Source organism: Vicia villosa, linkage group LG5, assembly GCF_029867415.1.
Source record: "Vicia villosa cultivar HV-30 ecotype Madison, WI linkage group LG5, Vvil1.0, whole genome shotgun sequence".
Taxonomy (NCBI): domain Eukaryota; kingdom Viridiplantae; phylum Streptophyta; class Magnoliopsida; order Fabales; family Fabaceae; genus Vicia; species Vicia villosa.
In genome coordinates, this window is record NC_081184.1 from 171,847,229 (window position 1) to 171,872,037 (window position 24,809).

General features: G+C 34.6%; 1 protein-coding gene across 1 annotated transcript; it reads left to right on the top strand.

Moving 5' to 3' along the window:
* The first annotated feature begins 20,390 nt into the window (after positions 1-20,390).
* Positions 20,391-22,150, top strand: LOC131608221 (ras-related protein RABA6a-like). Its single transcript, XM_058880141.1, has 2 exons — positions 20,391-20,748; positions 21,604-22,150. The coding sequence occupies exons 1-2, from the start codon at positions 20,528-20,530 to the stop codon at positions 22,031-22,033; spliced, it is 651 nt and encodes a 216-aa protein (XP_058736124.1). The 5' UTR covers positions 20,391-20,527; the 3' UTR covers positions 22,034-22,150.
* The last annotated feature ends 2,659 nt before the right edge of the window (positions 22,151-24,809 follow it).

Sequence of the window (24,809 nt, forward strand, 5' to 3'; positions counted from 1 at the left end):
ATAACATACTCGCACAAAAATTTCCTTGTTGAAATTGCAATTCCCGACAATGACGTCAAAAATTTGATGATCTCTCAGCAAGTGTGTAGATAATGTCGAAGTAATAATAAAAAGTCTGTCTTCGGGTGGATTGTAATTTAACAAGAGAATTATGTGCGGAATTAAGTAATTAAAAGGAAGGTTTTCGTCCAAAAATTGGTTCTAAAACGAGAAATTGTAAGATGAAATTCAAGGCGAGAAAAGCAATTAGATCTTTATTATCGAATCCACTTATTTTTACATTTTGATGAACTGGGTATATATTGAGTTTCAATTAAATTATTATCTCACTCCGAATTAACAAAACCATTACAATCAATTCTTTGGTGTGCAACTTTCTAATTTATACGATAATCCCCTAATTCCTTAGGTAAATTCAAATTTAAATTAGGCCTTCTGTGTTAATTCATAAGCAACCACTTCTAATCATCTATCCCTAGTTAACTACAAAGTTGAATAAATTGCCTAAATCAGATAATTAGACATGTGAGATATTGGATCGAACTCTAGTATGACCGAAGGGTAGCTTCTTGGTTCGACGCTTCTTGGTTCGACAGGATTAAGCATGAAGTCGAAGGTTGTTCACATGCTTGTGTCGAAGATGCTAGGGTTGTTAGCATGTTAAATTAGGTTTTAGTGTTTAAACCCTAATTTGTTAAGTTAGCTTGTTTATTAAGTTGGCTTGTGTAATGGGCCTTGTGGAAAAAGCCCATTAGTTAGTATTTTAGGTTTTATTATAAATAACATACTAGTCTCTCATCATTGTTAAGCTGCAAATCCTAATTTAGGGTGAGAGAGGTTATTTGTTATTCTTGTAAACTTGTGATCTTGTTTTAAGAGAAAGTAAAATAATAGCAGTTATAACCAATTCTTATCTTCCCTAATCCCCTATTATATTTTGTTCTTGACATTGTTTTTTACAACAAGACTAATAGTCAAAAATTCCTAAATATCTAAATCGATTCGTACTCCGTATCCTGAAGGAGTCGAAGCTTATAGGCTATGGTGCCTAGAGCCAGGTCACAGGAGGTGTATCACCAGTCGAGATGTAGTTTTAATTGAAGCTGAAATGGCTTTCAAGAAAACTGGTGATGATGGTCGAAGTGCAGAAGAGCTGGAACAGGTAGAGATTCCTGTTGAGGTGGAGCATGTTGATGCTGAATTGCATATCCTTGATGAAGTCAAAGAAGAAGCAGAAGATGCTGAGGAAATTGAGGAAACTGTCGATGACTACCTATTATGAAGAGATAGGTCGAGAAGAGCCATCAAGCCACCTCAGAGACTTGGATATGCAGATCTTATAGCTTATGCCTTAATCTCTGCAAGTGAGGTTCTAGACGAAGAACCTAGAGACTACAAGGAAGTTATGAGGAGTCGAAATAAGACTGAATGGCTGAAGGCCATGGATGATGAGATGAAATCTCTTCATGATAATCATACCTGGGAACTGATAGAGAAACCTGGGGCAAGGTTAGTCAGCTGTAAATGAATTTTCAAAGTTAAGTAAGGAATCGAAGGAGTGACGTCGAAAAGATACAAGGCAAGGTTAGTTGCAAGGGGTTTCACTCAGAAAGAAGGTGTCGACTTTAATGATGTGTTTTCTCCTGTTGTGAAGCATAGGTCCATTCGAATGTTGCTTGCCATGGTGGCACAGTTCGACCTTGAACTGGAACAGATGGATGTGAAGACTGCGTTCTTGTATGGTGATCTAGATGAAACAATCCTGATGAGGCAACCTGAAGGGTATGTCAAAAAGGGGAAGGAAGAATATGTGTGCAAACTGAAGAGATCTTTATATGGGCTGAAACAATCTCCTCGATAGTGGAATAAGATATTCGACAAGTTCATGGCACGCATAAGTTTCATTAGAAGTCAGTTCGACCACTGTGTTTACTTTCGATTTTGGCCTGGTAATTCATTTGTTATTTTGTTGCTTTATGTGGATGATATTCTCATAGCAAGTAACAATGTCGAAGATGTGATGAGGGTGAAGGCTGAACTCAATAAGAGATAGAAAAAAGTCAAAGTTATGCTTATCTCAAGAGGCATATCTACGGAAGATTCTCGAAAAGTTTGGAATGTCGAATTCGAAGCCAGTTGTGACTCCATCAAACCCTTAATTCAAGTTGAGTATTGATCAGTGCCTCAGTACTGATGTCGAAAGAGCCTATATGAATAGCATCCTATATGCTAATATAGTTGGTTCTTTGATGTATGCTATGGTCTGTACTAGACCCGACATAGCATATGCAGTAAGTCTTGTAAGCAGGTACATGGCGAACCCTGGAAAGGCTCACTGGCAAGCATTGAAGTGGATTTTAAGGTACATAAATGGGTCTCTGAACAGAGTCCTAATTTATGGTGGAGCCTTGGGTGAAGATAGTAAAGTAGAAATTGAAGGATATGTCGACTCTGATTATGCAGGTTGTATGGATTCCAGAAAATCTATTTCCGGATATGTTTTCACTATGTTTGGCACTGCAATTAGTTGGAAAGCAACATTTCAGAAGGTTGTTGCTCTATCATCCACTGAAGCGGAGTATATTGCCCTAACTGAAGCTGTGAAAGAAGCATTGTGGCTTGAAGGTTTTGCAAAGGAGCTGAAACTTCAAGGTCGAGGTATCACTGTTAAATGTGATAGTCAGAGTACAATACACTTGTCGAAGAATTCAGCCTATCATGAGCGAACTAAGCACATTGATGTGAGGCTGCATTTCGTCAGAGGAGTAATCGAGCGTGGAGAAGTCCAAGTGCTGAAGGTTTCGACTAAAGACAATGCTGCTGATATGATCATAAAGACATTGCCGAGTTGCAAGTTTTTTCACTGTATGCAGTTGATAAAGCTGCATGAAGAAAGCTAGTTTGTTCCCTTGACGTTGTAGAGTTAGATCCAAGGTGGAGATTTGTGAGATATTGGATCGAACTCTAGTATGGCCGAAGGGTAGCTTCTTGGTTCGACATGATTAAGCATGAAGTCGAAGATTGTTCACATGCTTGTGTCGAAGATGCTAGGGTTGTTAGCATGTTAAATTAGATTTTAGTGTTTAAACCCTAATTTGTTAAGTTAGCTTATTTATTAAGTTGGCTTGTGTAATGGGCCTTGTGGAAAAAGCCCATTAGTTAGTATGTTAGGTTTTATTATAAATAACATACTAGTCTCTCATCATTGTTAAGCTGCAAATCCTAATTTAGGGTGAGAGAGGTTATTTGTTATTCTTGTAAACTTGTGATCTTGTTTTAAGAGAAAGTAAAAGAATAGCAGTTATAACCAATTCTTATCTTCCCTAATTCCCTATTATATTTTGTTCTTGACATCGTTTTTCACAACAAGACTAATAATCAGAAATCCCTAAATATCTAAATCGATTCGTACCCCCATAAGCGACAAAAAACAAAACATAAGAGCAACTTAAATTATATAATAATAATAAAAATACTCAATAAATCTCAAACATGCATATGATCCAACAAAGTAAAAACAAGGTTCATCTCAAAAAGACCTAATATAGAAAAACTTAGCTTCTCGTTGATAAATTAACAAATACTATGAGTTGATAAATCTTCATCATCAAAATCTATGGAAGAGTTGTTCTCTAATGATTCCAAATCGCCCCTTGAAAGTCCCTAGTCGTCACTTTCTCTCTAAAATTCAGAATCCCAAAAACTAGACAAATAACCCTTTCAATAGAAAATTGTGTCAGCCAAAAAAATTGCGCCACGACAAGTCATTATCTCTTTTTTAACTTTATTTTGCAAAAAAACTCCGTCTCAATCCAAGTTACAAAACTCCAAATATGATTAAATTACTTGACAGACCTCATAATGTAAATTGTGCTAAAAATATTAGTTTCTTCACAATTTCCTCACGATTTCTTCCGAATTTTTCTAAGTCTTTATTTCTTCCTTGTGATAAATTTTTGCTCAATTCTTCATGTTTTGGCATGGCTTTTGTTTGTTAATCTTCCAATTTTATTCAAATTTTCTCTCACATACGTAATGACGATTGTCATCACTCATCACACACATAAGAGAAAGAGAGAAAATAAAAGTAATTTATATGTATTACACTTTACATTTCCATTCACTTATGGTTGTGTTACTGTTAAGAAGTGTGGTTGGGCCTAACTCAACCCTACAAAACCGGCTTGTAGGGTGAGGATTGCCCCCACTTATAAGGACATGTTTAGGCCATATATTGTCTGATGTGGGACTCTTAACACACCCCCTCACGTCCAGGACTAGACAACTGGAGCGTGAAAATAAATGGTGGGTGGCCCGATAGCGGAAACCATAGAAGGTGGCCCACCGGATCTTAAACGAGGCTCTTGACACCATGTTAAGAAGTGTGGTTGGGCCTAACTCAACCCTACAAAACCGGCTTGTAAGGTGAGGATTGCCTCAACTTATAAGAACATGTTCAGGCCATATATTGTCCGATGTGGGACTCTTAACAGTTACATTCACTAATGAACTATTGATGATTGTTTTTACAACACTAGTTGGACTTACAAACATTATAGATCCCAATACTTTTGTATATCATATCAAAGTTAGTTAAGACATAATTTGAATATTTAAGACATAATTTTTTTAGTGTAATTATCAAAAAGAGTTTCATTATGTATATACAAATTCACATAAAGTTAGAATATATTCAACTCCAATATAAAAGCTACAAATAATAGAAGTAGATCAGGAACCAAAGTTGATTCTCATAGCATAAACAAAATATCATAACTTTTTTGTCAATTGCAACATTTACATTTGAGCATTGTAAACTCAATTTTGGAAGTTACCAAAGTTTAACCAAACAAGCACTAAGTATGCTTAAACAAAACAAGAGGATGAATTATACTAGTCTTACTCTCTTTCTTCTAGCCTTTTCTCTTAGCACTATCTTCTAAAGCTATCTTGGCCCTAGCTTTCTGAACAAACTCAGATTGTTCAGCATAATAAGCACTAACACCAAGATCTCTATATGCATCTTGAAAGGATAGATAACCACTGGCTATTGCATCCTGTCGCACGCTCGCGAAAATGAACAGAGTCGCCACCAATATATTTATCCCATAAGGGAAAGGAATATCAGAAAACCTAGAATAAGGATAAGAGAAGGTCTTGCGACCAGAGATAAGGTACGGGAGTCGGTTACGCGAGGGGAAGGTACTAGCACCCCTCACGCCCATCGTACTCGATGGTATCCACCTATGTTTGTTACTATCTAAAGGGTGTATAAATCTAAAGCTTAATGCTAAGGGAATGCATGCAAATGAAAGAAAAGAAACACGGGGAAAATAAGGTTTATAAATAGTTATGCTCGCTTAGGCCCCGCGACCTAATGCCTACGTATCCTTTTCAGGAATCAGAGCGCCGTAGTTCGGCTCTTTAGTTTTTGTTTGTTTTTGTGTTTTTTAGTGGAACAGTTACATTCACACTCCGCTGCTCGACCTCTGGAGTCTTAAGCTGGGAATGGAGCGGAAATAACGTGTCCGATTAGGAGAAAGAATGCCCTGAAGGCAAGAGAAAGAATGCCTCGGAGGCAAGAGAGAGAAGAGAGAAAATTGGTTTGTGTCTTTTAGGTGTAATTCCATGATGGACGAAAACCCACTACAAGGCTTCGCATCATTTCCTTACTTTGTTTAGGTCTGGGCCTTTATTAGATATTTTGAAATGTTTTTGGTTGGGTGTCTTTTAAGGGAAATTAATTTGTGACTTGAATCATGCCATAAAAAAAAGAGTTTTTTGAATATTTAGAGAATGCACATCGAGGCCTACGCCACAATCGTTTCTCTAAATGAAATACAGTTTTTGAATAATTAGAGAATGCACATCGAGGCCTACGCCACAATCGTTTCTCTAAATGAAATACAATTTTTGAATATTTAGAGAATGCACATCGAGGCCTACGCCACAATCGTTTCTCTAAATAACGGTTAAGAAATACACCGAGGCCTACGCCTCAATCATTTCTCTTCCGCTAAGTGGGAAAGAACATACATCGGGGCCTACACCCCAATCATTTCTTTCACACTAAAAAAAAAGGCATGATTCGCGTCGTCCTTTATTAATGTTTTAAAAGTTGAAAGGGAAAGGAAAACTAGCCTAAAATGATCAACTAGCCTAATGTCATGATTATACCTAAATGTTAGGATTAAATGAACGAAATTACAAGCATAAGCGGAGATCGAGAATACAAGTAAAATGATACCAAATTAGTGTAAAACGGCTAAGAGAAGCACTTAAAAATATGATACAAAACATGATTCAAAATAATGCACAAAATGAATTAAAAGATACTATTTTTATTGATTCTTTTATATGACAAAAACAAGAATTCTAATCAAACAAAAAGAGTTACAATACAAGCCTAAACTAATATTTTCATGTACATCTTTATGTGTCAAAAATTATATTACAAATCTAAACATTAGTGGAAAAATTAGCAATTGATCAACTAAAAGAAAATGGCAAAAAAACTAATTAAAATTAAATTGAAAATTAAAAGGAACCGGGGGGTGAAAGCTGAATTCATGGGTGTGAAAAGTAGTGCAGGCGCTGGGCCCAAAAGTTTGGTTTTTTGTTCAGATTTTGCTTAGTGTCAAAAACGATGCACTGGGCCACAAGGGGTGAGAAAAACAATTTCGTGGTGAAGGCCCAGACTTAATTGTGTGTTTTTGTTGTTAACAGATTATCATTTTTTGATCCATTTTATTATCAGATTAATCAAAATAATAATAATAAAACAAGTAATTGAAATAAAAAGGAAGAATAAAATTGGGAACTAGGGTTACCAAGAGTGACGATTCAGCTTCTCCTCTCTTCTTCCTTCTTCGCGATGGGATCGGCGCAGCTCATCTTCGAACGACCAATTAACACCACCGTGCACGACCTCTTCCTCCGCCTTGAATCTTTATCAAACCTCCGCTCATCTCTCTCATCTCTCCGATTCAAACACAAACTTCATCGCAGATTAAGCGTGCTTGAGGCTCGTTTTCAATCTCTCCGCTCCGAACTCCTTCTTAGATTTCAAACCTAATTCACTCAGATGGAGATCGCGGTTGCGTGGCTGGCGCGAGGAGAACTTCTATTCAGGTAATCTCTCTCGCTCTTCTTCTTCTTACGTTATCTTCTTCTCTTTTCGAATTTCGAACGCGTTCTTGATGATGATGTTGGTTCTACAGTGTTGTTGATGGATGCTGATGCGTCATTACTTGATGAAGATGATGATGATGTGAAGGTTTATTGTGGTGATTTCTTCAGAGGCCGAATCTTTATTGTTGCAGTTGAAGGTTATGAAGATGAGGACTCGTAGCATTTTTCATTGAACTTGGAGAAGAAGCTTGAAAGAGTTGAGAGTTGAAGAGTGAAGATTGGGTGTTGATTGTGGAAGCGATGATGAATGAAGCTGGGTGAAAATGGTGGAGTGTGTGAGAAAGAAGTGGAGGGATCGAGTGAAGAATGAGGATTGAAGATGAAGAAAAATGGAGAGGAAAATGAAGAATGAATGGCGAGAGCTTTGAATGAAGGAGGAGCAGAGTATATATATGTTTCAGGTTAGTCACCCTTCTCCATTTCTTCTGTTATTTTCTGTTGAGATTCAGTTAGGATGCTGTTAGGCTTTTGTAACTGACTTGTTTGGTAGTTATGAATCGGTTAGAGAATTGGTTAGAAAATTCTGTTATGTGCTGTTAGTGGTTAGTTAAGTTCATATTGTGTTAGGGAATTCCCAGGTTTAGAAAACAGTTAGGAGTGAGTAAATGTGGGTTAGTTAAGAGGGTTTGAAAGTCAGTTAACAGTTAGTATGAAATTAGGGAGAGGTTGTGTTCAGTTTATGGTTATTTTGAATGTGGCTTGGAATTTGAATGTATGTATTGATGCTGCTGTGTTGTGAATGGATTTTGGTTTTGTGAATACAGGGCTATATATGTATTTATGCAGGGTTGTTCCTTTTTTAGTGTGAATGGTTATGTGTGTATGTATGTTGGTTTTTCACTGATGAGTTTTGTTTGGTTGCCGATTGCAGGGACTGTTTTTCTTATGGTTTCCTTTTTGTAGGATCACATAGAAGCTTGGTGGAAGCATGAAGATGAATGTACTCAATACATAGATGGAGGAAAGTGGTCCTCAAATCAATCTTCTTGCAGCGACAATAACAGAGGTGGGAGTACTAGCAGTTTTCGTTGTGGGGTCTTTTTTGTATAGTTTTCTTGTGTAGTACTTGTAATTTGATATGAATTTGACTTGTAATGCAGTTTGACATATAATACATTATTTCCCCTTGTAACAACTTTCTTTTTCTTCCATTTCCAATTTCAAGTCTTTTCTCCATGTGTTGTTTTTCAAATGAGTCTTGAATGAGTATTTGGATAATGATGGACTTGAATGTGTAAGTTTTGAATGAACAGTGGAAAGGAAATTGAAATAGAATTTGAATCGATGCTTGCGTGAATATCTTTGATGATTAAACCCCAATCCTCTAGCAATTTCAATAGACCTCTAACTCACTTCCATTCATCAATTTAGCTCAAACTTGTATATCCAATTCCATATATTAAGAGATGATGCCTTGTTCTTGAAATGATTCATTAGCTCCACACAAACTCAGGTTAAGTTTAGATATTACATCCCATGATTTGATGAGGAGATTCACAAAACAAATCTAGACTTCCAACCATGATAGATATAGAAATGATTTGGATCAACCTTAAATGGAGATGAGAACCTCAAAACAATAGTAAACCCAAACTCTTTAAAGTCCTTGATCCCGTGCTAGATTATTAATTAATGATGCATAAGATGTTATATGACCTAGTGCGAGTGATTGTAAAGCAATAAGCCAGATATAAATAAATTTAGATGGGCAAATTTTGGGGTGCAACACATCCGAATTGTCATAGAGTTGTGGAGCATCCGAATTGTCATAGAAATTAACGTAAAAAACTCGAGTCTTGATAAATTGACGAAACAGTGGATCAAAGGAAAAGTTAAGCCAGCCAAGAGTTATGTGCTTCTTACAATTTCTTGCTCAGAATTTTTGTGTTACACGAGTGTTGTTTTGATATCAAAATCAAGTATAAAAAACAGGTTGGGCTCTAAGAGCACTGGACCTGAAAACATAAAGTGTTGGAATATTGTGTATGTATTACAATATAGTGAGATGAATTGAAAAAGTTCATTAAGTCAAGTCCCACATAGTATGTTAGTTGCAAAAAACTCCTTAGTCCCACATTGCTTAGATTAGAAATCTTGGCTAATTTACTTCATTATATAAGGAAGTCACTTGTTTCATTCCAAAACACACCAAAAACTTATTATGAGTTTTTCCTTCCTCACTCCCATAACTCCGTGTCTTTCGAATTGTCGAAGCACCAACTTCTCCCCCTTTCTTTCTACTCGTTGAATTTTCCGAGTACTTTCTTGAATTCTCCTTAGAGAATAATGTTAATTTCTCCTCGTTTGAGTTGAGAAATTTTCAAGTATAATTTTTTCTTGGATTCTCTTTAGAGAATTATTGAGATTTCTCTTGGTTTGAGAAATTACTACGACTGGTCAAACCAGACACTAAGATGGTATTTATACCATATTTGAATGGTCTTAGTACCATCTGAAGGTGTATTTCTAGACCGATTATCTATCGTGCAAATAGTAATTGTACAGTAAAGAACTGGGCTGTTTTATCCAGGAGGCGACGCGGTAGTTCGACTGCTTTGCATAATTTTGGGCAGTACCGTGAAACGTCTTAAAGAGAGCGACCTAGTCCGCGACTCGACCCGGTAATTTCTTCGGTGGCAAACTTTTTAGAACTGTGATCCAACAATTTTAAGACGTTTCGAATTGCCATAGCTACTGAAGAAATTATTGGTACTTCTGCGAATACTTTCTTTGACAAATCATTCATGTTTGAGAGATGTCACTTCAAATGTTGGCAACAAATGATGATTTTCTTCTTAATGTTGAAAAAGATAGCTAACATTTTGACTGAGGATATCTTGTTGCTCCTTTTGGATCAACCGAACAAACTAACGATAAGAAATCTGAGGATTCAAAAGAAACATGTAATAGTGTTGAAGTTGAATCTGTTGCACAGATTAAAGCGAACAATTTACAACATAGGAAAGAAATCACCTTATAGAAAGAATGATAATAACATTCTGAATGGAATCGCAAATTATCTGTATGACTATTACAATAACTGCGATACTTTCAAATATGTTTAAGAGGCTCTGAAAAACAAGTATGACATTGAAGAAGTTGGAGAAAGAAGAATGATTTTAGCGGCTACATGAAGTATCAGATGGTAGATGAAAGGTCAGTGGAAACCCAAAGTCGTGAGCTTCAAAAAATTGCTCATGAGATAATCACTAAAGGTATGTATTTATATGAACAATTTGAATTTCTCTTATTATTGACAAACTGCCCCTAGTTTGAAAGTTTTTATGAATTATGCTTTGTTGGAAAATAAAATAATTTTTATTTAGAGACTGATTATTCTCATTAAAGAAGAATATGAGACATGATTAAATAGAAAAGTCTTGGTTGTTTTAAACAACAAAAAATAAATTCGGTGTGGTTCTAAAGTCATATGGCAAATTATTATGGAATTAGAACTGCAATATTGTGAACCGAATTAAGAATGGGAACCCTTTTATAGCCCCAATTGCTCCAACTAGACAACAACCACCACCTCAAAGAAATGACGTTGTTTTCTTTTTGTTTCAACTGTGGAAAACTAAGTCATATGGCTAAGAGATGTAGCATGTAATGCTTGAACTTGGTGTAGTTGTAATGCACGAGTTAACCTGGCTAATGGAAAATTTATTCATATGATCATTGAAATCAACATGGTTGATGGATCTGATGGTTGGTGGATAAACACAAGCGTCTCTCGTCGTGTTTCCTATGATCGTGTTACGTTTAAAACATACACGAATACTAAAGATAAGAAAGTGTTGTTGGAAGATGTCCACACCACTAATGTTGTCGATATTGGAGAAGTGGAACAAGGTCCGCCTATGAAAAGACTTTAATCTTGAAGAATGTCATGTATACTTCTGATATTATAAAGAATCATGTTTGTGTTTTTTCTTCTTCTTATAAATACGGAAAGATTTAGTCAATTTATTGGGGTAGATTTGTACACCATCATCACAAAGAATGATATTTTTGTGAATGAAATTGATAAGTTTAAAAACTTTGTAAAGAAGTTGAAAATGATTTAGTAAGAATTTGTAGTGATAGGTAATATGTATGATTCTAGTTTATTTAATAATTTTTATAAACTACATGAAATTGTACGTGAAACGACTGCTCCATATTCCCCTGAAATGAATGGTAAAGCAGAAACAAAGAATAGAACTTCTACTGAATTTTTTGTTGCAATTATGATGAATTCTGGTGCTGCACCTCACTGGTGGGGGGAAATTTTATTGATTGTTTGCTATGTCCTGAATAGAATACCCAAGTCAAAAATTAATATCTCACCTTATGAGATATTAAAGAAAAGACAACCAAATGTGTCTTATTTGAGAACTTGGGGCTGTCTGGCTTATGTCAGAATTCTGGATCCGAAACGAGTTAAACTCGCTAGTAGTGCATACGAATGTGTATTCATTGGGTATGCCGCAAACAATAAGGCATATAGGTTTTATGACCTAAATGCAAAAGTGATCATAGAATCAAATGATGTTGATTTCTATGAAGACAAATTTCCTTTCAAATCGAGAAATAGTGGGGGTATTCAATCGAGTCACATTCTTGTGATAAGAAGCACAGAAAGCAATGAAAATGTAGAAACAGAACTTCGATGAAGTAAAAGAGTAAGAGTCTCTAAAGACTATGGGCCTGATTATGCAACCTATAGTGTAGAAGAAGATCCAATAAATCTTCAAGAAGCATTGTCATCTATGGATGCAGACTTATGGCAAGAAGCTATTAATGATCAGATAAATTCTTTGGAATCTAACATGACCTGGAACTTAGTAGACTTGGTTCCTGGTTGCAAACTAATCGGTTGTAAATGGGTTTTGAAAAAGAAACTAAAACCTGATGGAACTATTGATAAATACAAGGCTCGCCTTGTAGCCAAGGGTTTTACACAACGAGAAAATGTAGATTTCTTCGATACCTTCTCTCCTATCACTAGAATAACATCCATTAGGGTACTTATTTCAATTGTTGCTATTTATAATTTAATAGTACACCAAATGGATGTTAAAACTGTTTTTTTTAAACGGTGACTTAGAAGAAGAAATCTATATGGAACATCCAGAAGGGTTTGTGATCCATGGACAAGAAAACAAGGTCTGTAAGTTAGACAAATCTCTGTATGGATTAAAGCAAGCTCCTATACAATGGCATGAAAAGTTTGATAACTTAATGATATCGAATGAGTATAAAGTGAATGAAAGTGACAAATGCGTTTATTACAAACTTGAGAATCGCATTTACACTATCATATGTCTATATGTAGACTACTTACTCATATTTGGATCAAACATTCAGACCATTAATGATGTGAAATCATTGTTGAGTAACAACTTTGATATGAAAGATCACGAGATTCTTGGTATCAAGATCACGAGATCCGTGCAAGGAATTTCTTTAGATCAATTATACTATGTGGAGAAGATCTTAAGGAAATATAAATACTTTGATTGTAAACTTGTGTGCACACCATATGATCCAAGTGTGAAATTGTTTAAGAACACTTGTGCAAGTGTAAGACAAACAGAATATGCGAGCATCATTGGCAGCCTTAGATATGCCACTGATTGTATTAGACCCGATATTGAATATGTCGTAAGATTGTTATGCATATTTACGAGTAGACCGAGTAACGAGCACTGACAAGCTATTGAGCGATTCATGAGGTACCTTAAAAGGACCATAGATCTCGGCCTACATTATCAGAAAGTTCCTGCTGTACTTGAAGGATACAGTGATGCAGATTAGAATACCTTGTCAGGTGATTCTAAAGCTATTAGTGGCTATGTATTCAAGATAGTTGGAGGAGTTGTATCTTGGAAATAAAAAACAGACTATCCTGGCTCAGTCCATGATAGAGTTTGAAATGATAACATTAGCAAATGCTAGTGAAGAAGCAATTTGGTTAAGATGCTTGCTAGCTGAGATTCCCTTATGGGAAAAACCTATGCCAGTTGTGTTGATCCATTGCGATAGTACCGCGGCTATTGCTAAAATTGAGAACCGTTATTATAATGGTAAAAGACGTCAAATAAGAAGAAAGCACAACGCCTTTAGAGATTGTGTCTCTAAAGGAGCTGTAAGAGTGGACCATGTACGCATTGATGAAAACTTAGCAGATCCTTTGACGAAAGGATTAGCTAGAGAGAAAGTCCATAATACATCCAAAAAGATGGGACAAATGCCTATACAGAAATGAGTTGCTCATGATGGTAACCCGACCTAAATGACTGGAGATCCCAAGAAATAGGTTCAATGGGTAATAACAAGTTGTGAGTAATATGAGGCGATCATGCTAAAGTAAATAAGAGAAGCATGAATCCTGAAGTAATAAGAGGATGAGATGATAGAAACTCTTAATGAGATCTATACTCTGTATGAGGGAGTACCTAGGCTACAGGAGTACTCTTGATAGACTCACCTATGTGATTGTAGAACTTAGGCCGGTTCTTATGGAATCTCGAGGCAGAATTCCTAGAGCCTTCACTAAACTGGGATACACGTGCAAGGCCATTAAAAGCACGGGCTATTAAGAATACACCTTAAGAAAAGGTTGTGTGCGAGTTTGATGTCTGAGATAGAGTTCAAGACAATTGTGTCACTCTTGTTGAATCGGAATCCTACTTGCTACGCAAAGGTTCAAGTCGTAGACACCTTTGCTTATGCACAATCTTAGAAACGTTTGACGTTATTTCTAAAACACTTTTTTAAATTCAAGTGGGGGATTGTTGGAATATTGTGTATGTATTACAATATAGTGAGATGAATTGAAAAAGTTCATTCAGTCAAGTCCCACATTGTATGTTAGTTGCAAAAAACTCCTTAGTCCCACATTGCTTATATTAGAAATCTTGGCTAATTTACTTCATTATATAAGGAAGTCACTTGTTTCATTCCAAAACACACCAAAAACTTATTATGAGTTTTTCCTTCCTCACTCCCATAACTCCGTGTCTTTCGAATTGTCGAAGCACCAACTTCTCCCCCTTTCTTTCTACTCGTTGAATTTTCCGAGTACTTTCTTGAATTCTCCTTAGAGAATAATGTTAATTTCTCCTCGTTTGAGTTGAGAAATTTTCAAGTATAATTTTTTCTTGGATTCTCTTTAGAGAATTATTGAGATTTCTCTTGGTTTGAGAAATTACTACGACTGGTCAAACCAGACACTAAGATGATATTTATACCATATTTGAATGGTCTTAGTACCATCTGAAGGTGTATTTCTAGACCGATTATCTATCGTGCAAATAGTAATCGTACAGTAAAGAACTGGGCTGTTTTATCCTGGAGGCGACGCGGTAGTTCGACTGCTTTGCATAATTTTGGGCAGTACCGTGAAACGTCTTAAAGAGAGCGACCTAGTCCGCGACTCGACCCGGTAGTTTCTTCGGTGGCAAACTTTTTAGAACTGTGATCCAACATAAAGTAATCCAAAATATAATTTTGCAAACTAAGCTTCAAGTCTGGTATGGAAAACGAAATAACCAATTGATCAGAATTCTGAACTTGCTTTTATAATTAATATAAAACTTGTAGATTTTTCTATTAGCTTTTCAACACATACCAGTATGCATCTAGCTTTTAGAATTAATACAAAACTTGTAGCTTTTTCTATTAGCTTTTCAGCACCTATCGGTAGGGGTGGCAAAACGGACCGCCTGCCGCCGGGCATGCCCGCCAAGTAAAATAGGCATAAAAGTTATGTCCGCCCCGCCAAGATGATGGGTTGACGGACGGCGGCTTACCCGCCTATTTTTATTTATATTTTTTTAATAGATTAATAGGTTTTTTTACCTTTTAATTAAACTTTTCACTTATTTTTTAAAACAATTTTTTATAAAAGCAACTTTTAACAAATTTACTTAAAAAAATATTACATATATTTATAAATAAATGTATAAAATAAACCATCAAGAATTACAATTATTAGAATTAACTTAAAAAAAGAGTGAGTTTTAGAGGAGGGGCGGACTTTGGCGGGGTGGGTATGACGGGTGGCGGATTTTGGCGGGACGTGTTTTGGCGAGCGACGGGCCTAAAATCCCAACCCAACCCGCCATTTTATGACGGGTGCGCGAGCCGGTCCGGCGGGCCACGACCCGTATTGCCACCCCTATCTAATACTAGTAAAGATTAACAATGTAGGAATCAAATTCCTCCGCATTGAAACTTTTGTACTCTGGAGAAAATTTCAACTCACACCTCAAAATAAAAAAACAAAGCATGCAATGTGGCAAATAAATCATCATCCTAATCTTTAGAGTGATTGGATGAAGCATTTTAACGAGAGAAAGTAATTTTTTGAGAGAATTGAAAACGATTTGACTAAAATCTATTGTTTGGATGAAAAATATGGAGAATTGTTAAAATGATGTAAATTTATGAAGTATTTTATTCAAGTTAAATTTAAAGAATTTCAAATGACACCAAAAAGTAAAGAATTTGAAATTGCTCCATAACTTGAGTGTTAAATTGTTTATTATTAATTTTTCTAAATTTGCAAAATGGTCCTTATATTTTATTAAAATTATAAATTTATCTCAGAAAATTTCATAAAATTGCAAATAAGTCTCTAATAATTTTCCAAATTTATAAAATGGTCTCTTAAAATTTGCAAACTAGTCCCTATTTTTCATGTTTTAAATTTGGCCCAAAAATTTTAAAATTAATGAAAATGGCAAAAATATTTAACAATGAATCATTTTAATACTTCATCCAAACAAAAGAATTTAAAATTGAAGGAATTTCAATTGAATCATTTAAATTGTTTAAAATAAATTCTTTGAAAATTTTTAATTGTCTCATCTAAACACACTCTTAGGCATTATAAAAACCATTAATAATTTCTTCTATAATCAAAGTAAATAATAAAAAAAATTAACCAAATAATATATCATTCAAATAATTAATATATCATTAATTAGTGATAAGATCTTCACATGATATAAAATTTTCTCAATCTCAAGAGTTTAGGTTGTATGTTTACACTCAAATCATAGCATGAAACCTCACACTATTATAAGCTTGACAAAAATTTAAATCCATACTTTAAAATATATGCACAGAAAAATCAAAAGGACATTATTAGGTTGTAACGTGATTAAGGTAGGGGTAAGAAAAATCCAAAGGGTGCTAGGCTAAATGTTTCTGAAAACAAAAAAGAATTGAAAGGAAAATACGAGGATTGAACTGTACAATAATTAATTGATTTTCAACTTTTATTTTACAGTTTTTTTTTCTTTTTCTATTTTTATTTTCATTTTATAAAAGAGGTAGGAAGAAAAATATAATACTTTTCTTTTCCTTTTTCTTATATTTCCTTATTATTCTCTTTTTTTCTACCAACTTTTTAAATATAACCAATATACCTACTCAACCCCACAAATTTTTTCACAAAAATATTGATTTATCACAAAAGATGTACATTTTAGTATCAAATTCAACTTATCCTTCTAAGAATGCCAAAAAAAAATCATTTATATCCCTGTCAAAAACCCTTAAGCTGTAATAAAAAATAATTTATCCCCTTTCCCACATTTAAATCATACATTATTCTCAATGAAAGAGAAACAATTATAAAATAAGAGTAAGAAAAAAAGAGACCACTATTTAAATTGCAGGGTAAGCAGGCTTTTCTGAGAAAAACTCTACTATTATTACACCTTCAAGTATTACTAAATTCTCATGGAATAACTTGAGGCATTGTTCATTGACTTTAAAAACTTTATCAACACCTTCACGTTTAATTTATATTGCACCATGAAGAAAAATACTAGTGACAATAAAAAGGTCAACCCACTTCGACCAAAGTTTCTCATCCATAATTTTTAGACAGGATTTATACAATAAAACTTTTTGGTTATAGTGTTGGGGAGTCTGGAAAAAGTCGGGAGCACCAATGAGACCAATGTTTTAGGATCACAACAGAGAAAGACGCCACATCTCAACCCAAAACCTTAAGGTGTTAGGTAAATGAGTTATCTCTCTTATAAATCCAACATTTCACCCATTCATAGACAATGTGGAACTTTAATCACTCACACTTGCACTCAACGTTATCCCCCACAAGTGTGAGTCACTCACATCCTATAATAGGATCTTACACCAGAGTAGGAGTCAGGGAGGGAAATGGAGGATCATCCTTTGTGAGGTGGAACACCTTTATCTTGAATTAATTCCCTAGCACACCCATGTTATCTTCAAAACAAAATATAGAAGACGAACATTAGAAATGTTTTGTTAAGATAGTTCTCTCTCATCGCCAAAAAAATCTTTTTTCGGAAGGGCATAGGCTATTTCCACAACCGAATGTGTGTTAATGTATCACGTTTTATACTTTGAGGGTCATATATTCAAAAGTCCAGCTCCTTCTTCATAACCTAAACTTTCCCGTAAAGTAACTAAGTTATCTCTCACTTACTTTTCCTCCAGGGTTAAAGAATCAAAAGCAAAGACATATATTTTCATAGCACAAAAGAAAATTTGTCGGTCCAACATTTATGGATACTGTCTTTACATTTTACCAATTTAGAACAAGGGGGCCAGAGAAGGAAGGACCGCCTTCTAGCAGAATTCAAAATGAACAGTGAGCCTCTTTATTCTAGGGAGTCACCAAATAGTAGTGGTTCTTGAAGTTTTTCAGCTCTTAAGGTAGACATAAAACATCTTCAACAATTGGTGAAGTTATATCATCCATTGTCCCTGATGTCTAGTGGCTGAATTGCATGTAACGTGAAAGAGATGGAAAAATAACCTCAGGGTTGGCACCTTTCTCTGATACTCACACTAATACTAGAACAATTTGACAAAAGCCCAAGCTATATGGTGCAATTAAGAGGGTGAAATTCTCAAGTGAGTCAAGAGCCCTTACTCGAAGTTGTTGAAAGGATCTTGAATCCTAGTATGGTAAACAGACATTCATTGAAAGGTATGGAGAATCTATCAAAGGGGCTACATATTCTTTTGCCAGAGTCAATAAAGGAAACAAACGAATCAGATAATGGTCCCACGTCTATGTAAGTGTCCTCCAACTTAATTATGAGTTTTGATGAAGAAGGAATTGTTCCCATTAACTCCATCTCCTCCCAATGTTACTGAACAACATCAAGAGTCATAAGACCTTGGTGATCCTTGCAAACCATATATTCCCAATTGTCAAGAAAAAGCTAATTCTTATAATGAATCAGGAAATGGTTATGAAAATTGAGGTGATCCCTAACATCTTTATCACTGGGTTCCCAACCATTTACATATATAAATGAGTTAATAAAGAGGCGAGTTTAGGGTTCATCCTGGTTGGCCTTTACATCATTAGTATTCTTAATAACGAGACCAACATGATCATTTGTTTTTTTTCCAAGTTGGGAACTCGAGGGTTCACTACCATCTTTGAAGAACCCTTACCATAACCAAAAGTGACATTAATGGCAATGATGTTCGCAATAGGTTGATTAACTGCTAAAAATGAGATGTTTGACATTTTTTAGTCTACTATTTTAGTGTGAGATGAAGTGTTACCCGCATCACTCGATATGAATAGAATATTTGCAGGGTCATCTTCCATTGACTAAAACAAAGAAGGAAAAACAACAAGAAGTAAACAAGGAGAGATATGATACATGAAATAGTTGAAGCTTGAGGAAATAATTAAAGTAAAGAATATGAATCACCAGAAATAATGGGAAAGCATTCATTGAAGAAGTTAAGGCTTACAATTATCCAAATACTAAAAACGTGGTAAGGAAGGTGAAGTAACCTTTCTATATTGGAAAGGAGCAAGTAATGAATGATATAAAATAAAATAAAATGGGTAGATTAAAAACAATGGTTACATTTGCCACGATAATGCAACGACACTCGAGTATACTTGAGCATCCTAGAGGGAAACACCACGTCCTAGTCAAAGAATATAGGGTCACGTGTAAGAAGAATTATGTGAGACATTTCAATAATCAGAATAATATTTAATGCGTCTCTTTCCAAGGTCTCTCATGCTGGCTCACAAAATTTTCCCACTTCTTGAAGCGATGGACTTGACACGGTAAGCCTGACCCAATTTTCTTAAAAGACTTCTCATTGTTGTGCCATGATAAGTCTTGGGGACAAATGTTTTAGACCAGCCAATGGCCCAAAAGAAGGAGGTATGATCATCAGTCTAAACCACTTCACTGAAGCACCAAAGGTACAATGTAATTATGTTCTAGAGCTCCACATTGGATCCACGCCAAGGATTGTTGTCTACCGTTAGATGTCATTGAAGGACCTCTTACATTCCATGCTAAAATGGCAGAAAAATTCAAGTATCATTCATATATAAGACATCTCATATGAGACTTGAGGTATTCTTTCTCTGATCTATAATTCACTTTACTCCTCATTCTCTTACTGATTTAAACATTGAAATGATAACCTTACAGACTCACCCTTGCCCTATCTCTAAATTTATTTCACTGCATCTAAATTTCACTATGTCAGATCATCAAGTACTTCTGATTTCCTAGCGGAATAGAAAGTATTGTTGCCTTTTTAACTTAAGTTAATAAAACATCTTTTGTTTTGATAATTAAAGAAAAACTTTATATTATACATCATGATATAGATAAAATGGGTGTTACAATTACTTTACTATATAAATACAAGAAAAGAGATAGTTGCTAGAAAACAAAGAGAAAATGACAAAACTTAAGAAAGATTAAAAATGAGCAAAATAGAAAAAACACAAAGTTCTCTTCATGGAAATTTATTTGTTTAAAAAAAACGAATTACTTTTCCTATTACCCTACAGTGACAAAATCATATCCGATAATTACTTGTTAAACAAAGCTAGATCTTTATTATTTCTGCCAAACCCATTGCTAATTCTATAATTACAAACACAACCAACCACAAACACAAATCATCACTTCTAATCTATATTTTTCCACCCCTTTCTATAATTTTTTTATCAAATTTTAGACGGCTATGATATAAGATCCTAAACAAAAAGCCAATCATGAAATGCCACGTAAGCATGAAATTACCAATTTTTCATTTCAATTAGAAGAAGACACGTGGAACAATTCCATTGGACCAAAAACAATATCAAAGAGTTTTCTTATAGTAACATTGCAATATAAACATAAGATCACACCACTTTGCACACTATTACACTATTTTACCACCTTTTTTTCTTCTTCATCTTCTTCTTCTTGTGTTAAGTATTACTCTTCTTCTTCTTCTTCTTCTTCTTCTTCTTCTTCTTCTTCTCATTAACCTTGTTAACATCTCGTAAGGATCATATTGATTAATGGGTGATCCAATGTATGATGAAGAGTGTGATTATCTGTTCAAAGCGGTACTAACTGGTGATTCTGGAGTTGGAAAATCAAATCTGTTATCAAGATTTGCAAAAGATGAATTCAGGTTGGATTCAAAACCAACTATAGGAGTTGAATTTGCTTACAGAAACATCAGAGTTCGAGATAAATTCATCAAAGCTCAAATATGGGACACTGCAGGCCAAGAAAGGTATCATCAACAACAACAACTTAACTCTTTCTTTATTCTTTTCTTTTCTATCATTCTTCTTGTTCTTGCTTTTATTTCTTAATATCTTCATCAAGAACATGTTAGGTGTTTGATACGTGTCAGTGTCACTATCGTGTTCGTGTCCGAGTCAATACTTTATGATATATGATACTTGTATTAGTATTATCATGTATGATTTTTTGTTGTGACACAGAAACTTTCTTTGTAATTTGTTGGAATTGGATAAAAGTGCCGTAATTTTCTCCGTTTATGTGGGTGCATCTTGAAACTTTTTTGTTTCTTTTTATAAAACTGAGAATGTTCAATCAATGTGAGTGATTTGTATGAACAATTTTAAAGGTGTAACTTTTTCTTTATACTATTTTATGAAAAGAATTTTAGTACTATTTTTTGTCTTTAATTTGAGTAATTGCATTTGCATGCACACTTTCATGATGAAAAAAAGCAGAAAAATTCTCACTGAGTTGACTAACGTGAATGAAAAAATGAGTGAGTTGAAAGAGTAGAACTCACTCTTTGTTGTGTAAAGTGTAGAAATGAAGTTTTCTTTTTTGATTTTTCATTCATGATTATGCAATCTTAAATTAATAGCGTAACTATTGGGTTTTGTGGGTTCATGAAATGGCCTTGTTCAAAATAATGGTAGATAAACAGTCAAATTGAGTGAGGTGGTGAAGGTTGATTTGGTTGCCAACAACATAATCAATCAGTTTCATCTTTCTAATCATATAAAACTTCTTAAACACTTCATGGACCGATATCGAAATCTCATATATCGACCGAGGCCTCGGCCTAATTAACTAATGGATTCATTATTTGTGTGGCAACTGGCAGGTTTAAAGCTATCACAAGTTCATACTATAGAGGAGCCTTGGGAGCATTGCTAGTGTACGACATAACGAGGCGATCGAGTTTTGAGAATGCGAGAAACTGGTTAGTGGAGCTGAGAGAATTCGGCGGCGAAGACATGGTGGTTATTCTGGTTGGAAACAAGAGTGATCTAGTTGGATCAAGAGAAGTTGAGGAAAAAGAAGGTAAGGAGTTTGCAGAGAAAGAAGGGCTGTGTTTTATGGAGACTTCTGCTTTGAAGAATCTGAATGTGGAGCAAGTGTTCTTGCAAATGATCACAAAGATATTTGAAATCACAAGCCAGAAAAGCTTGGAAGCCAAAAGGAATGAAAGACCACTTAAGCTTTTGAATGGGAGAGAGATTTATTTGGCTGATGAAGTCACTGCAACTAAACAGCCTCCTTGTTGCTCATGATGGTTTTGCAAGAATGTTTTATGTTTGGTTCATTCATCAACTTTTTGATTGGTTTTTTTGTTGCAATGTAATTATACATGCTGAGTTTTATATCATACATGGATTTTGATATCACATGCTATATTGGAGATGTTCATAAAAAAATGATGCTATTTTTTAGTGACTAGTGCATAGAGCATTGAGCCATATTTGTCATTGTCTTGTTGTGTAATACTTTGACATTGTTATTTGCTTGGTTCAATCAGAAAAATGATTCTCTGTCTATTTTATCTTCTTTACTTTAGGTGAGAAAAATATCATGAGGGAGAGAAAACAGTTTTGCTCTCATTTAGTTATTTGTTTAATAAAATGAAATCCGATCCAATTTATTTTTTACAGTCATAATTAATAATGATTAGGTGAAGGATACTATAGACATATTACATTATGACCATGCACTTTGGTGAACAATCTCAAACATCAAATGAAGTTTGAAAACCACTCATTTAACATGATAGTTGTATCTTGATCCAAATTTAATAAGGATGAATGGCTTTCGAGAACAAAGAGAGAGTAAGTGACTCAATGGATTGATGAGTGGTAAATGGGGTGCCTCTAAGAACTCTGAGGCAAGCTCAAGATAGTGAGTTACTAAACATAAGATATTGTGTGAGCTATTAGATATTGTGTCTATTTTTTTTCTTCTAGTTTAAGAGCTCTTATATAGACATTCTAATAACACCCCCATTCATTCACGTGATCTAGTGTGGTGGTATTAATGAATCTCATTTAATATATTATACTATTATTTTACATTTTATAATTATTTAAATAATTAAAATACATTTTTTAAATATTCATACTACTTTTTAAAATTTTAAATTGGTCTCACTAATCTTACAATATATTTTGTAGTATATTTGATCGACGTCTCGACAAGGATTGGTTCGACAACAATCGAAGTTTTGTATGTTGTAGTTGAAGTCCTTTCAAGCATGCTGGTGTTGTAGTATGCTAGGTCGTTAGCATGTCGAATTGAGTCAGTCCATTAGCCCAATTGCTTAAGTTAGCTTGTTGCTTAAGTTAACCTAGTAGTTTATAAATAGATTATTTCTCTCAGATTGTTAAGAGAGCATTGGTTGTTGTTATTCACTTGTAACTTTTTAACTCTAATAGAGAAAGTGAATAGTAAAATTATTTTAACCAATCCTAATTTTCTTCTTCTTCCCTCTTATCTCTCTATCATTAAACTGAAGGGTTTCTTGCGTTTGTTCAAGAAACTCAATCTTTCTCATAGTTTTAATTTGTTCTTGACGGTGCACATTACAACAAACTAGTGCAATGAACGTGGAGGAGAAGATGGCATCAATAAAGTATGAGAATGAAAAATTCACTAGAGTGAATGATTCGGTGCGGTTGAAGATGCAAGTCCTTCTTGTTCAACAGAGTTTGTTAGAAGCGTTGAAAGGATCTAAAAAAATGGATCTTGCCCTAACGTCGAAGGAGAAGACGACGATGATAGGAAAAACCCACAGCACCATCATTTTGAGCCTTGGTGATAAGGTTCTCCGACAGGTTTCAAAGGAGAAAATTGCAAGTGGTGTGTGGATGAAACTTGAAGGTTTATACATGACCAAATCGTCGATCAATCGCCTCTACCTCAAGTAAACTTTGTATTTATTCAAGATGAGTGAAGACAAAGTCTGGACTGAACACACTACAATGAATAACACTTTTTATGTCAAAACTTTCATCTTGAACATGCTAAAAACCGAGAGTATATGTTCAGGGAGCGCTATGTCTGATTTTTTTAATAAAACAAACAACATTTTACCTCGGTGTTGTAAAAAATTGAGGTAACAAAGTTATAAGTGAGCGTCATATTTTATACATAAAATAATAATAAACCTATTCTCTCAGTTTTTTTTTAGAACTGAGGTAATATAGCTATGAGGTATCTCGCTTTGAATCCTCCTTACCTCATTTAATTTTTTTCAACGATTTATCACTTGGCGTCCTTTCCAGATTCCATGTTTTTCTTTGTTAATTAGTAATTCTCAAAATATTTGTTATCAACAAACAATAATAGGCAATAATAGAAAAAAAAATATTTCATTGATAATAAAAAAACAATAAAACAGAGAAAATTATTCCACATATTCAAACTTCTCAGTCAACTCAACTTCAACATTATTCCTAACTATCCCTAAGTTAGAGAAAAGTTCAAAAAGAAATCTTCCATAAGGTATGAGGAAAGTAATTTTCTCCCAAGAAATGCTTATCATTCCTTTAAAAAGTTGAAAATGGTAAGAGGAAGATAAACTCTGACGTTGTAGGTGAGGAAGTACAAGAAATGGTTGTCAATTGAAGTTGAAACCATATGTTGTAATAGGTCGTAGAGAAGCATGACTGGTGGGTTTATCTTGGTTGGCATAAATTTGGTGAAGTTGGGTTGAGTAGACATTGTTGAATTGATAATGTTCAACACAACTACTTGTTTCTTGACAATTGATTGTCATAACAATAAGTGATGGAGTAATGAAGAAATGAGAGCCATTTACATAGGACTGGATGACTTCATCGTGTCCACCTGAAACAACAGAGACATTCATCCAGAACTCTTTAACGAGATTAGTATATATGGGCCCCTGTAGAATGTGAAAGTAACCGTTCAACCTTTGTTTGTTAACAACTTTCCTTAGCTAAAAACGATCGAAATCATTGAAATCAACAAACTTTTCACTGATAACAAACAAAATATTTACATCCATTTTTTAATTAAAAAAAAGACTTTGAA

Excerpts from the sequence above, each read along its gene's own strand:
- LOC131608221 (XM_058880141.1), top strand. The coding sequence starts at position 20,528 with ATGGGTGATCCAATGTATGATGAAGAGTGTGATTATCTGTTCAAAGCG. Across the intron at positions 20,749-21,603 it reads GACACTGCAGGCCAAGAAAG|GTTTAAAGCTATCACAAGTT; the intron begins GTATCATCAACA and ends GGCAACTGGCAG.